The sequence below is a fragment of the Chanodichthys erythropterus genome, chromosome 11 (assembly GCF_024489055.1).
Source record: "Chanodichthys erythropterus isolate Z2021 chromosome 11, ASM2448905v1, whole genome shotgun sequence".
Lineage (NCBI taxonomy): Eukaryota > Metazoa > Chordata > Actinopteri > Cypriniformes > Xenocyprididae > Chanodichthys > Chanodichthys erythropterus.
This window is the reverse complement of record NC_090231.1, coordinates 30,483,085-30,497,134: the sequence shown is the minus strand read 5'-3', so window position 1 is coordinate 30,497,134 and position 14,050 is coordinate 30,483,085. Positions and strand designations below refer to the sequence as shown.

The 14,050-nt window shown below is 36.2% G+C and overlaps 1 protein-coding gene across 3 annotated transcripts; it reads left to right on the top strand.

Moving 5' to 3' along the window:
* The first annotated feature begins 6,607 nt into the window (after positions 1 to 6,607).
* tppp3 (tubulin polymerization-promoting protein family member 3) lies at positions 6,608 to 12,193 on the top strand. 3 transcript variants are annotated; one of them, XM_067400748.1, is made up of 4 exons: positions 6,608 to 6,704; positions 9,474 to 9,671; positions 9,920 to 10,073; positions 11,066 to 12,193. In XM_067400748.1, the coding sequence occupies exons 2-4, from the start codon at positions 9,484 to 9,486 to the stop codon at positions 11,255 to 11,257; spliced, it is 534 nt and encodes a 177-aa protein (XP_067256849.1). In that variant the 5' UTR covers positions 6,608 to 6,704; positions 9,474 to 9,483; the 3' UTR covers positions 11,258 to 12,193. The 3 variants fall into 3 exon arrangements, with proteins under 3 accessions (XP_067256849.1, XP_067256848.1, XP_067256847.1); XM_067400747.1 differs by having other exon boundaries at positions 6,612 to 6,704; positions 9,471 to 9,671; XM_067400746.1 differs by lacking the exon at positions 6,608 to 6,704 and adding an exon at positions 7,530 to 7,669 and having other exon boundaries at positions 9,471 to 9,671.
* The last annotated feature ends 1,857 nt before the right edge of the window (positions 12,194 to 14,050 follow it).

Here is a 14,050-nt window from a genome sequence, read left to right as displayed (position 1 = left end):
TTTATGCAGGTAAGCAAGCAAGGACAATAGTGAAAAATGGCAGATGGAGCAATAATAACTGACATGATCCATGATATGATATTTTTAGTGATATTTGTAAATTGTCTTTCTAAATGTTTTGTTAGCATGTTGCTAATGTACTGTTAAATGTGGTTAAAAATATTATGAAACTCATTCAGAAATGTAAACATCCAAATAAATACCATACTTACATGATCTGATGCATGCATGACGAACATTTTGAAAAGATTCATTTTGAGGGTTATATTAGCTGTGTGAACTTTGTTTATGCAATCTATTATAGAGTTGCCAGCTTGGGGGGCGGAGAGCACGAGCATTTAAAGGGGACGCGCTCTGAATCGGCGCATTTTTAATTATGCCCCAAAATAGGCAGTTAAAAAATTGAATAATAAAAAATCTATGGGGTATTTTGAGCTGAAACTTCACAGACACATTCAGGGGACACCTTAGACTTATATTACATCTTGTGAAAAAGGGTTCTAGGGCACCTTTTAGCAAACATTTGTGATTTTGTTTTTTTGGAAACTGTTTTTTGGTGACTGTATATTACATGAGAGGGATTTTCCTTTTATAGAAAAACAGTTCAGTAAACCCATTTTATTGAACAAAACCTTACAGGTATAATAATCTTCAATATCACTGCATAAATTAATAACCCCAACCTACAGCTACTATATTCAACTTTGCCCACATACACTCATGTACAGATATGGTATATAACAAATTTCAGCTGAATGATTGTTTATATTGTTACAAAACATAAACTATATTATCACCTATTATATATTTCAAGCTGGATTTGGATATATAGTAAATCCAACTATACTCATGTAAAGTAATATAAATCTGTAGATGTAAACCAGAACAGCATGTCACCATGTAATGCTGCAAATATCAGTTACATCCTCTACCTTTGCTCGGAACAGGTTCCATTCAATTCAGTCCATATAGCAGATAAATAATAAGCAAAAGCCTACTCATGCAGCTGAGGTAAGGCTGACAGGGAAAGAGTGGTTAAACAGAACTGTGTGTCCTTTCACTTATCAATGTCTCTCAATCTGTTTCATTCATTTCCAACGGTGACCTCACCATCTATAGTCCTTAACCAGAAAAAAAGGAAAGAAAATAAGCTCTTCTCGCAGCAATCATCTCTATGACAACAGTTAAAACAAAAGCTGAAATATGAAGTGTGTTGGATGCCATTAGATTGACCCTCCAGTGGCTCCCCCACATCTCTCTAATTTTCCCACAGCTTTTGTTCATTAAATTACAGCATTGTTGTGGACATCAGTGGTCATTGTTGAACAGATGCAGTAGGCTACTTTATTTTCTAATGGTCACACATACATGCAGGTGTCGAAAACACAGTACACCCTTCATATACTGTCTTGCAAAAACAAGCTGCCTTAATGAATGGTGATTGGTGGAATAAGAGTTGATTCTTTTCATCATACATTAAACACACAAAGACACACATGCAGAATGCCACAGACCTTTTGTTCTGAGGTGCACATCTGTTTCCTGTTGGCTATGGGTTTCTCTGCTTTCGCTGCGCTAAATGAGCTGAAAATGGACAGACATTAGTTTACAAAGAAAAGCAGCTAAGTAAATTAATCAAATGAGAAAAGGGAGAAGAAAGAGTAGGTTTTATGATATTTTTGGACTGCAGCAGCCCAACAATCCTCCATCTGCTTACCACTTCCTTGCATGCACATTGATTCATGCAACAAAAGAGTAAAGATGATAAAATATTCCAAATTGTTGATGCATACTGCATTAAAACTAACTCTGACTGGTTAGTCTTGAGAAAAGCTGAAAACAACTTTCCTGTTTTCAATTTGTATGTGTGTACCTATAAAATGTATTTGTTATGTGTATAAATAATAACTGCTCTTTTTATTGGTGATAAAGAGGTGCTGAGAATGAGGGTAAAAGTAAAACAATTATGTGGTAAATGCATGCCGTGTCTCATCTGATGCGTTGAAATGCTGTAGTGCAAAAGTGTCACACTATGGCAGATACTGGACTGTTCACTTTCTGCACACCATGAAGTTTGATGTCACAACAAAGTGTTTCCATGACAACTTGCATACACCCACTAAATGTGTCAATCATCAAAAGGTCATACAGATTTTGAGATTTACAGTGTGTCTTAGCCGCTCAATGTGTAACAGACATCACTCAACACTTTATTGAAACATAAAAGTTCAGTTAATAGGGCTACGAGTGCATATCACACATCTGTAGGTTGGAAATCATTGTTTTTACAGAAATAATCCAATCCAGCATGTTTCCATATTAAATGATAATGTCTATAACAGAGTGTGCACCCAAGATTATTTATTTATATATTTCAGGATGTGAATGGTTTTCGTGGTCAGAAAAGCGTAGGATGGACAGGTGTTTATTGGCTATATTGGCATTTTAAGCTCATGCTGTGGATGAGCTCTTATTCTGAAAGCCAAAACACAAGCATAATGTGTGTCATTCTCATAAATGTGATGTGAATGCAGTGGCTTTCCGCTTTCAAAGGGGGGCGCCACCAAAAAAGCGTCTGCTAAATCAGTGGTTCTCAGCTTTTTTGACTTGAAAGCACCCTATAATGGTTAAGATATTTCCTCTGGTATTTCTGCTGTAATTATTTGAATGCCGCTTACTGGTGTGCTTATATATTAAAGGGTTAGTTCACCCAAAAATGAAAATTCTGCCATTAATTAATTACTCTGCCTCATGCATGTTGTTTCAAACCTGTAAGACTTTTGTTCATCTTTGAAACACAAATGAAGGTCTTTTTAATTAAATTTGAGAGCTTTCTGTCCCTCCATTGACAGCCTACACAACTACCACTTTCAAGGCAAAAAGGTATCAAAGACGTGTTCACGAGAGCACCACGACGCATGCATGTTGTGTTTACGTGAAGGCAGACTTTGTTGCGTGAATGTGCTCTGGAGATGAATATTTTGTAAATAAAATGGTAAATTATGTTTTTTTGCGCAAACATAGCACCCGAGTCGCTTTATAAAATTGAGGTTAAACCACAGTCACATGGGTTATGTTTATGATGTCTTTACAACCTTTCTGGGGCTTGAAAGTGATAGTTGCAAAGGCTGTCTATGTAGGGACAGAAAGCACTCAGATTTCATTAAAAAGATCTTCATTTGTGTTCTGAAGCTGAACAAAAGTCTTACTGGTTTAGAATGACATGGGTGAGTAATTAATGACAGAATTTTCATTTTTTGGGTGAACTAACCCTTTAAAATAATTACCCATGGTTCATTTTGTGATTACAGAAGATTCAAGATTCTGTCTTCTGTTTTCCTTCATACAGGAGACTTTGTAAAATGGAAATACAATGGAGACTTTCAATATTTTAACCCTGACAAAGATATTCTCAGTTTTCAATGGCTTTGATTCCAGTCATAATCTGAACACGTCTTCCCTTTCTCTTACAATGCTATGTATTGTCATGGTATGCAGTTTTCCTTTCTCATAACAAGCCTCAATGCTGTTTCTGGTGGAGGCAACTGTAATGTAATCTGGTCAAGTGAGTGATGAAAGATCATTATTTGGAATGGCAACACTCCAAAGTTCCTTCAGAGATCTTATTAGAGTACACACACACACACACACACACACATGCATAAACACTCAAAATATTTGCATAATCACACCATGTATTTGCTGAACCTAGGAAACAGCACACAGGACCCAACTGAACCACCAAGACAAGAGGTTAAATGCTGTGCTGTCGAGCTGTGAAAAAACACAACCGAATAAAGTTCATCATTCTAGTTTTGGATGCTAATTGGATTGTCATAGTGAGAAACAAACAAACAAACAAAAAAAACACCCAAAATAAATAACTATACCAAAATTATAAATATTTGAATGATTTATTTATTTATATTAAATCTTTTTAAAATATTTTATATATATTTAAATATTTTAGAATATTATAACTATGGAAGCCGTTACTATGGAAGCCCGTTTCCACCACAAAAAAAAAAAAAAAAAAAAAAATCGCAATTGCGTGATAAAAAGTCAGAATTCTGAGATATAAAGTCGCAATTCATCTTTTTTTTGTGACTTTTTTTCTGATGTTTTTTTTAGTGGCGGAAACGGGCTTCCATATATAACTGATTTGTATTTTGTAATTTTGTATTTTTAATTGTTTGTTTATAAATAATTTAGCATCTAGCATATTTATTGAGATGATTGTATTACATTGTAAAAAAAACAAAGAAAAAATAGCAGCTGTGTGCATCGATGAGATGCCAGGACCTCATGTCGTTCCAAACCCATAAGACGTTTGTTCATCTTCAGTGGCACAGCTGTGGAAAGATGAATGTAACGCAGTTTAAACAAACTTCTCTGTGCAGAAATCAGAATGTAAAGCTAATCATAGAGTAAAGTAAATCTTTCAGCACCATGATTCAGCAAATGAACAAAAGTGCTCTTTGTATGTATAAGGAGTTAATGTCAACGTTAAGCAAACAGTTGGGGCAATTTGATCGGTCTAATGTACCTGGCAAGGCAAATGCTTCATCAAATTCCTGTATATATGAGCCTGACTTATTCAGTTCATTTAAATTATGTATGTTATTGGTGTGAAAATTTACATGCTTCAAATATTTATGTTGATCAGTGGTACTAACTGTTTTAAAGGTTCAAATATATTCTGGTCCTGCATAATGCATCACTCAAAAAAAGTGATTCCAAATGGTAAAAATGGTTTAAATAACAAAATTAAAAATACATTTCTCAGTGAAATCAGGCTCCACTGCAACACATTTGGCCCCAGGCTGTTGCTGAATCGTGATTCTGTTTTTATATGTCCTGTTCTTCGGACAAAAAAGAGGAAAGAGACAGACTACGAGGGCAACTATGGAAAATATTAACTCAGTGGATGAAGGAGAGGAGCCAAACTATAAAGAAAGACAGAAAGAGAAGAGCAGGGAGAGAGAGAGACAGAATTAGAAAAAAGACCTGTCCGCCCACCTTCAGAATGGCCCTTCTGCAGATTCATCTGCACCTGAGAGACACTATGGAAGGGATAATAGAGTCAGTTATTGTAAATGAACCCCAACAGGCCGATCAGGGTCTCATATATTATTTTGAAATAATGGCCATTTGATTGTACATTATTCCACTTATTACATAACTACCTACATAAATAAATACTCTGACATAAAATATTGATCTGAGCAGAAATGATTTTATTAGCTTAATTAAAGACAGAACATGAGCACATGGGTTTCCCAGATGACCAACGGAACAATGGTAATTATTTAAAAATATTTGAATGATGAATGATGCAATTGACCAATCAGAATAAATTATTAAAGAGCATTGTGTTAAAGTAGGCTTGAAATGAAAATTCACTTATTCATCTTCATCTTTTTTTTCTGAAAGCTTGCTATTGATGTTACTGTAAACAATTTTTCTCTGCATCTCTGGTTAAACGTCGGACTTCTCTCTGGTAACAAATGCTGGAATTCTCCAATCATTAAGTCCTCTTAAACCCGCCCATTTTTACAATCGACTGCAAGTATTGCAAATCTTCCTCCATCCAATAAACAACCGATGGATAGAAACAAGTCCCCACCCTATATTTTTTCTTTTTCAACAGTCTGTTAGACTGAGATATACGCCACAATACAAAAGAAAAGATATGCCACTATTTCTGTTTCATCGTAACTTTTAAAAGGTTTACTTCTTTTAAATAATTTTATGTTTCTGAATGTCCCTAAATAGAGGTTTTGTCAGATTTGGCTTGAGCACTTCTGGGGACAAATCTGGTGTGTGTTAGTGTAGCTAAGTATGGATACACACACACGTTGGGTTTTCATGTTGTATGGGGACTCTCCATTGACATAATGACTGTACAAATCTATACTGTATTTTTATATATATATATAGATATATATATATATATATATATATATATATATATTTATATATATATATATATATATACTGTTTTTTTATACTCTATCCCCTAACCCGACCCCTAAACTCTTTTGGATATTGCCATCTTTGTGGGGAAATTTGGTTCCCATAACGTAGGGTTTACCAGGACCACACACACACACACACACACACACACACAAACAAACACACAGGCAGTATTGGATAAACATTCTCACATACGCACACTACCACATGCATGTCACGCTGGATGAGTCGCATTTCTTACTCTCTTCTTACACACTCACACTGTTGAATGAGTAGCATTTACATACAAACACAACACAGCAAAACAGAGGATAAACACAAACCACAAATAAAACACAAAGTCTTTTTCTGGTTTCTCTATGTTGCTATGCTCAAGCCTCCTGTTCACCCTGACTGATAAATGACCCTGGTCACTACAACTTGAGTAGGCTCTCTTTCTCTCTCTCTCTCTCTCTCTTTCACACACACACACACACACACACACGCACACACACACACTCTCCCTCTCTCTCTTTTATAGCCATCCCTTGATGTTAAACAGGACGTCTCCATGGATACAGGAATAAACAGATGATAACAAGCCCTCAGCCTTTTAAAGCCCATTTCAGAAGGGAGTAACAGGACAGACAGAGAAAGAGAGAGAGAGCAAGACAGGACAGAAGTTGTGCAGATCTGGGAGTGTGTGTGCATGTGTGTGGATTGCCAGCAGCTGGAAATCAGTAGCACAGGTAAGAGTGATTTCACTGCTACTAATGTGATAGAATGATCTTCATAAGCAAATGCACTCCACACCTGTGAACATGCATACAGTATGTGCACTCGTCTTATACAATATATGAATGCACACCCATAATATGCAATGCACTGGTACACAGCATCTGTGGCTTACATATTGAAACTGGTAATGCTGTATATGAGTATTGCTGCACAATAGAGTGTAAATTCAGCGAGTAAGTTGAGATAAACACAAAGTGGAATTATTTCAAGACATTTTTTATGCCCTTGAGCAAACATACATTTTTTTTAATGTTACTATTTTGTTCTCTCCTACTGGTCATATATCAGACAAGTGTAACATTGTGTAAACATGTTTTAAATGAAATAATAATAATAATAATAAAATCTATTTGTTTCAACGAACAGTAAGTAATGTTCGAAACTGCAACATCTGCAGTGTGACTAAGGGCCGTCAAGTGCCAGAAGATGAAATCATGTTCATTTTGGATAATTACAATTGTCACTGACTAAAATGATTTAGATTGCAATTATATATAGGCTATATAAACTGCATGATGTTTCCCAGTGGCAAACTGGCACAAAGGGATGCTATTCATACAACTGTTGAACAAAACACTGCTGACATCACAGGTTAATTATAGAGTTGCTGTCTGTATGATCAGAAAGTAAACACCCATTAAGTGGCCTATATCATTTATATTTCACATATATCAGTTTTATGGTTTATGAAGTGATTATCACATATTACATCTATTTATACGTCAATATGAAATACACAACAAGTGTGAAGAAACATGATGTGTATCTTGCGGGCAGGACCACAAAGAAGGATTAGCTGTAAAACCCTAGGGCTGAAGAGGAGAAAGATTGTAATCTGCACATAAAATCTTCAGGACATGCCTTTGTTATTTTGATGTGTCCACTGTTTGTTTGTGTGTTTTGTCTGGATGGGTGGGTAAGTGTGTCTCAGTTTCCCTTTTTAATACAATGGTTTCCATGGACACTTCCACAAAGTCTTGTTCTGAGTGAGGGGATCTCTTGGGAGGTGGGCAGTGTGTGTTTATGTGGACGGCTGCCTTTGCATGTGTGTTAGAAGGGTGAGGCTCATACTCACAATGATGTCTTTATTCGGCCGCATGTGTGGGAATAACCTCAGCAGCAGCTCGCACACGATTCCTCGCACTACTAGGGAAATACTCAGCGCACATGTGCAACATGTTAAGCATGACAACTTATAAAATGCAATGACTTTGATTGTTCAATGACTGAAGAATTGTTTGACAACCCAGTGATGATTACAACATATTAATGGCTGCTGAAAATTGAAATTTTTCATCAAATGAATAAATCACATTTTAAATTATATTAATATAAAAAAATATATTTTAAATGGTAACAATATTTCACAATATCACTGTTTTTACTGTATTTTTGATCAAATAAATTCAGTCTTGATGAGCATAAGAGAGTATTTGATGCAACACATAAGTCATATGTGTGAGCTGAAGGAGTTGAAGTTGAAGCCAGGGCAAGCCCACCCACCCCTGCTGTACACTCATCACCTCTCCATGAGGCCATCAGCTGCCAAACTTCTGACATCCATCTGAAACATTCCACAATAACTCCAAGACACATCAGACCATCCACACACCTACTCTCGCAATCCATTGACAATGGCTGGATTGTGTAGACAAACCTAGAAAGTCTGGAATCGGCCTCACTCATGATACTGCACTCGAAAGAAAGAAAATAGAAATAGAGTATTATGAAGGAAGGAAAGAGGCTGTATGAAAATGTCTAAGAAAATTCAGTGTTTTTTGTGTGTTGAATGAATAATTAGCAGTCTGCTGAGTGCTCACCTCATTAGCTCAATCCTTATGGCCCTTAAATTTTACATCAGGCTCGGACGTTCCACAGACACCTAAGTGTTACTTTTGGCTGGTGCTTTATTTGGTATTTTATTCATTCAAAGCCATTCAAAACGCAATGGAAAAGAGAGTGACCCGCTGAAGAAGTTTGCCAAAACTCTGCAATAAGAAGACCATTAGTAAAATATCTCAAAGCTAAAATTACAGGACAGTTTAGATAATGCAGATAATTTAGATAATTTAGAATGGCAAAATCAGAGTTTAAGGTTCTTTATTGTCTGGGCTCAACCTCATCTGTAGAGACTGAGACTGTGGATGTTATTAGTATATACTACACATCTGAGATTACTATAATATGATAATACAGTGCAACATTTACTTTTTTGTGTACCACAGTAATCTGCCCTCTCTTTCATCTTTTTTTTTTTTTTTTTTTTTTTTTTTAAATTAAAGGGATAGTTCACCCAAAAACGAAACTTCTGTCATCATTTACTCACCTTCAAGTTGTTCCAAACCTGTATGAATTTCTAACACAAAAGAAGATCTTTTGAAGAATGCCGGTAACCAAACAGTTGATCGGCCCCATTGACTTCCAAAGTATTTTTTTTCCCATATTATGGAAGTCAATGGAGCCCATCAACTGTCTGATTACCCATAGTCTTCAAAATATCTTTGTGTTCACCTAAAGAAAGAAACTCATATAGGTTTGGTACAACCTGAAGGTGAGTAAATGATGACAGAAGTTTCATTTTTGGGTGAACTATCCCTTTAAGGCTTCTGCAATTGCCTATTTATCATACCTATTGCAGATGATTTATATGGTTGGTTAAAACACCTCTTTTTCTAGAGAAATTGTTCCATTAGGTCATAGTCTTACTATTTGTTTAGCAGAATACCCAATATGGCAGAAAGCACAGACATGGACCAGCTTTTGAGCTCCTTTAAGAAGTTTGCTGTTCATGGTGACACCAAAGCCACTGGGAAGGAGATGAATGGAAAAAACTGGGCTAAGCTGTGCAAAGACTGCAAAGTCACTGATGGCAAGAATGTCACCAGCACTGATGTAGATATTGTCTTCACTAAAGTCAAGTGAGTTTTTCATCTTTTTTTTTTTTTGGGGGGGGGGGGGGGGGGTGTTATTGTTCTGAGACTATTTCAATTTTTAACAAATTGTAATATATGTTTTTGATATTGTGCACACAATGTAACAATATAAAATGTAAATAAAAATGTAAATGTTATAAATATCTTCATAGATTATTATTATTTTTTTTTTAACTGCACTGTTCTGGCAATGTAACAAATATTGAAAAGGCTATGTTTACCATATGATTCAGAGCAAAGACATCTCGGGTTATAACATATGAGGAGTTCCAGAAAGCTCTAGAAGAATTGGCCCCAAAGAAGTTCAAAGGTCAAAGCAAAGAGGAGGCATTGCAGTCTATATATAAGCTAATTGAGGGCAAAGAACCTACCAACGTTGGTGTAACGGTAAGGCAACCATTTAAAAACAATCATTTAAGATATTTTTGGATGAAAACTTGTAAACTGATGCCGACATAAATAAGCGTGACTATACTGCATCCAAAGGCGACATCAAAGTCAATGTTATCAATTCAAAACATCACTGTTATACACAACCTTTAAAAGTTTTTTTTCCTTTTCTAACACATTAAATTGATCAAAAGCAACAGTTAAATGTTACAGATATTCTTATTCAAATAAATGTTCTTTTGATCTTTCTATTCATCAAAGCGTCCTGGGAAAAAAAAAAGTTTTCAACATTGATATCAATAAGAAATCTTTCTTGAGCACCAAATCATCGTGTTAGAATGATTTCTGAAGGATCATGTGACACTGAACACTTGAGCAATGGCTGCTGAATATTCAGCTTTGCCATCACAAGAATAAATTACATTTTAACATATATTCAAAAAACAAAACCAAAACAGTTAACAAGCCTGCCAAGCAGTTGTTGCTCAAGAAGGTCCCTCAACACTGCACATTTTGAATGTCTCCTGTATCAGACACATAATTCAACTCATCATCTCATTTGTAGAGCGCTCCGTGAACTTGACTGGGTGTGTCAAATTAGTGAGACACCTAAAATGAGTAGTGTTGGTGGAGCAAGATTGAGAAACACTAAAAAGGTACTACTACATCATTCCTCAGTAGGTTCAACACTAGAGGGCAGTAACAAATCAAACAACAATAAATCAATTTTGGCAACTAGTTAAAAATTCAAAGGGAGTTGCAGGAAAATGTGATGTATTTTCTGTTGACAGAAAAGGCTCTGCTGGGGCAGGCTGAAACAGACTTGTACAGATCATCTGATAAAATAACAATGTTTGCTAAAGCACGATTTATGTTTAATTTCTAGTTCTATTATTATATTGCTCTCCGACTTTGATTGAGCTTGCCAAAATTTAAAAGCATTATTCATTTCCTTGTTCATTTGTATGTTTCTTTCTTAACCATTCTAGAAAGTGGCAAAAACTGCTGCAGTGGACAGATTAACCGACACAACTAAATATACAGGCTCACACAAGGAGCGCTTTGATGAGAGTGGGAAAGGCAGAGGAAAAGGTGGACGGGAGGAGATTGTGGAGCACACGGGCTACGTAGGGGCCTACAAGAACGCTGGGACTTACGACGAGAAGACGAAGGCCAAGTAAGGCCCCACTGTTTCCATGTCAACGTGTTCAAAGCTCTGATCTCCATCTTCGTCAGCACTTAGGTCTGGACCAAAGCCAAACTTGAACTTTGACCTGTAAAATCACACAGCCACTATGCAGTGTAACACAGGAAGTGTTGTAAATGTTTGTCTTTAAGGATAAAGAACATAGTATTACAGTCAGTTTTCGTTAGAAAATTGACAGAAGGGTAAGAGGAACTGGTCTCACTCCTTTCTTGCAGTTACCAGCCCCTGCTGTAGGATTTCAGGTGGAAAAAATCAGCATAAAGACAGCTCTGCTGGAGGGGAAAAGATAGTGTATTAGTTTCAGTTTTTATGTTGCTGTTTAATAGCTACAAGGAAAGTGCATCTGAACATCACTATACTTTAGAGAGGGAGAAGTGAACACAGGAAGCTCTTTAAGAGATTTTCTTTCTTCTAACATGTGTATAGACCTTAGTTAGTGCCACATTAAATTTTTGACAGGAATGAAAACGAGGCTGTGAGGACAGAATACAGTGCGTTCAATGTCATACCGATTGTTCAGCTGATGAAACATTTTTACAAAAAAAAAAAAAAAAACGTTTTTTTGCAGTAGACAAAACCCATTTTAAAAGTTGTGAGTTGTGAAAATTACGTGATCCAGAACCTTTATATAGTGTGTGCCATTGTAAAGACTGTATGTCTCTCCCACACAGCCTCGTTTTCATCTACGTTAAATCCAATATGGCGTCTAACTTGACTAAGGTCTATTGATGCTCTTAACTGCAGTTATAAACTGTAACAATATTCATTACTAAAATTTAAATGTCATTCAAAGGATATTTCCTGAATTGTGAACCAGCTTTATGTGTATATTATCTACCCTTCTGTTGTTTACTAAAATTATTTCCAAAAATGCAATGTTGTATCTTTGTTTTAGTTAGCTTACTGTGTTACCGAAACTGGAAATTGCCTTTGTATAAACCATTACTAAATTCTTTGGTGTGTTTTTTTTTTTTTTTTTTTGTATACTTTGGTCTATTTTAAATAAGAAATAAAATACTTTTTTTTTTGCAGCAAAACCTTTCTAGCGATGTAAAAGACAATACATAAAATATAGTGTCGATATAATTACTTAATATCGATATCATTACTATAACTACTAGTTTCAAAATAAAGATGGAATAGATTATGGTTTCACATTCTACAGCATGTTCAAGCACATCCATCATGTTAATATCCTGTAAAAAATTTCAACCAGAGGTATAGGCCTATGAATTACGGATCCCCGGAGGCTGCCAATGAAATTATATGCCATGTTTAATTAACATTGTTTAAAAAAAAAATCACACGGGAGCTCTCTGGGTTGGCATCCCTGGTTTTGTAAAGGTTCGGGGCATAAAATAAAGTTATTATCAGTAGCCTACCTGTCTGTTCTTTCTCTCTTAAACCTAACAAAAATGTGCCGCTGTAACCATTTAAACATAATCGTAGTAAATGCAATTATTGTTGAAAAGTTGTGGTAAAAATAAAATAAAATCAGGGTCAAAACGCGACCTTCTGCTGAACGCTTTACTGTCATATTCAGCATTAGGCACAGCGTGTGATCTGAACGGCGGTCCATTTGTCCGAAGTCACCCCTGAGGGACAGGCAGGACGCCGGTCCCTCTGTTGCCGTGGCAACAGTCTGATACACAAACACAACAGCCCGGCTCGGCACCTGGCTCCGGCAGCCTTCCCCTGCCCTCTGTGTGTTTGTAACCAAACACACTCGTTCATGGCAACGTTTGTTTGGTTCATCTCCTTGGAAGCGTTTAATCAAAAACATCTCGCTCCATTCCAGCTCTAGCCTTTGTTGCTCCTGTCACACGTTGATGAATGGCATCGCACAGCAGCGTCGCAATCGCCTATAGTCAACTTCTGTGCTCGCCGCGCGCTGTAATCAACAGGCTGATTAATTGCCTGTTAACATGAATTGCAGACCCAGACAGGCTTGACTGGCGCTGTTGATGTAATATGCGGCACATGCAGGCAGATGACTGCCGCGCGCTTGAGAATGAGCTCGAGTCTCACCGGCGCGCACGGAGTGCCTCTAGGGGGAGGTACGAGACACGATTCTGTAACGTTAAAATACTAAAATATTAGGCTAGATGAATGTAAAATTATACTACATATTAATTGTCCTTTTAATGGCAACATGTTTTATTTCTTATGGTTGATTGATTGCAAATTTAATAAAGCTTTGTGCGTTTAATCACGCGTGCATGTAATGTTACTTGATCTGCAACGTTTAAGGACCAGCGGACTTTGCGCTGGATAGGCCTATCACTAAAGCACCGAGTGGAACACATCATTCAATAATAATGAATTTACTGTGTGACTTCTTAAAGTTAACTTTCTGCAATATTATTTAGTAATATTTACTTTGTTCAGGTGCCACATTTCATATTTCATATATAATTTTACATAGCCTATAAATTTACATTTATATGTAGCTAAATATGTCTTTTCACATATATTATTTTATAAATTATATAACAATTTACGAAGTAACAACATGCTGCAATGATAATCTCATGTGTCATTAGGCTTGCTATATAGTGAAATACTAAAGTATGTGAAAATAAAAGCAAATAAACATGATCCGAACGAATCCCCTAATAAGTCTCTAATCCTTTAATAAGTCTCTGAATGAGACTCATTGTTGACTCGATTGTACCACCTTGTGGCGCTTTGTGGAACATCTCTCTGATAAATGTAAACATTTTATTTCACTTGGTTTATACAATATTTCATGAAGAGTTATGCTACA

Coding starts and splice junctions, on each gene's coding strand:
- tppp3 (XM_067400746.1), top strand. Junction 9,672..9,919: donor ATTGTCTTCACTAAAGTCAA/GTGAGTTTTTCA, acceptor CATATGATTCAG/AGCAAAGACATCTCGGGTTA. Junction 10,074..11,065: donor CTACCAACGTTGGTGTAACG/GTAAGGCAACCA, acceptor TAACCATTCTAG/AAAGTGGCAAAAACTGCTGC.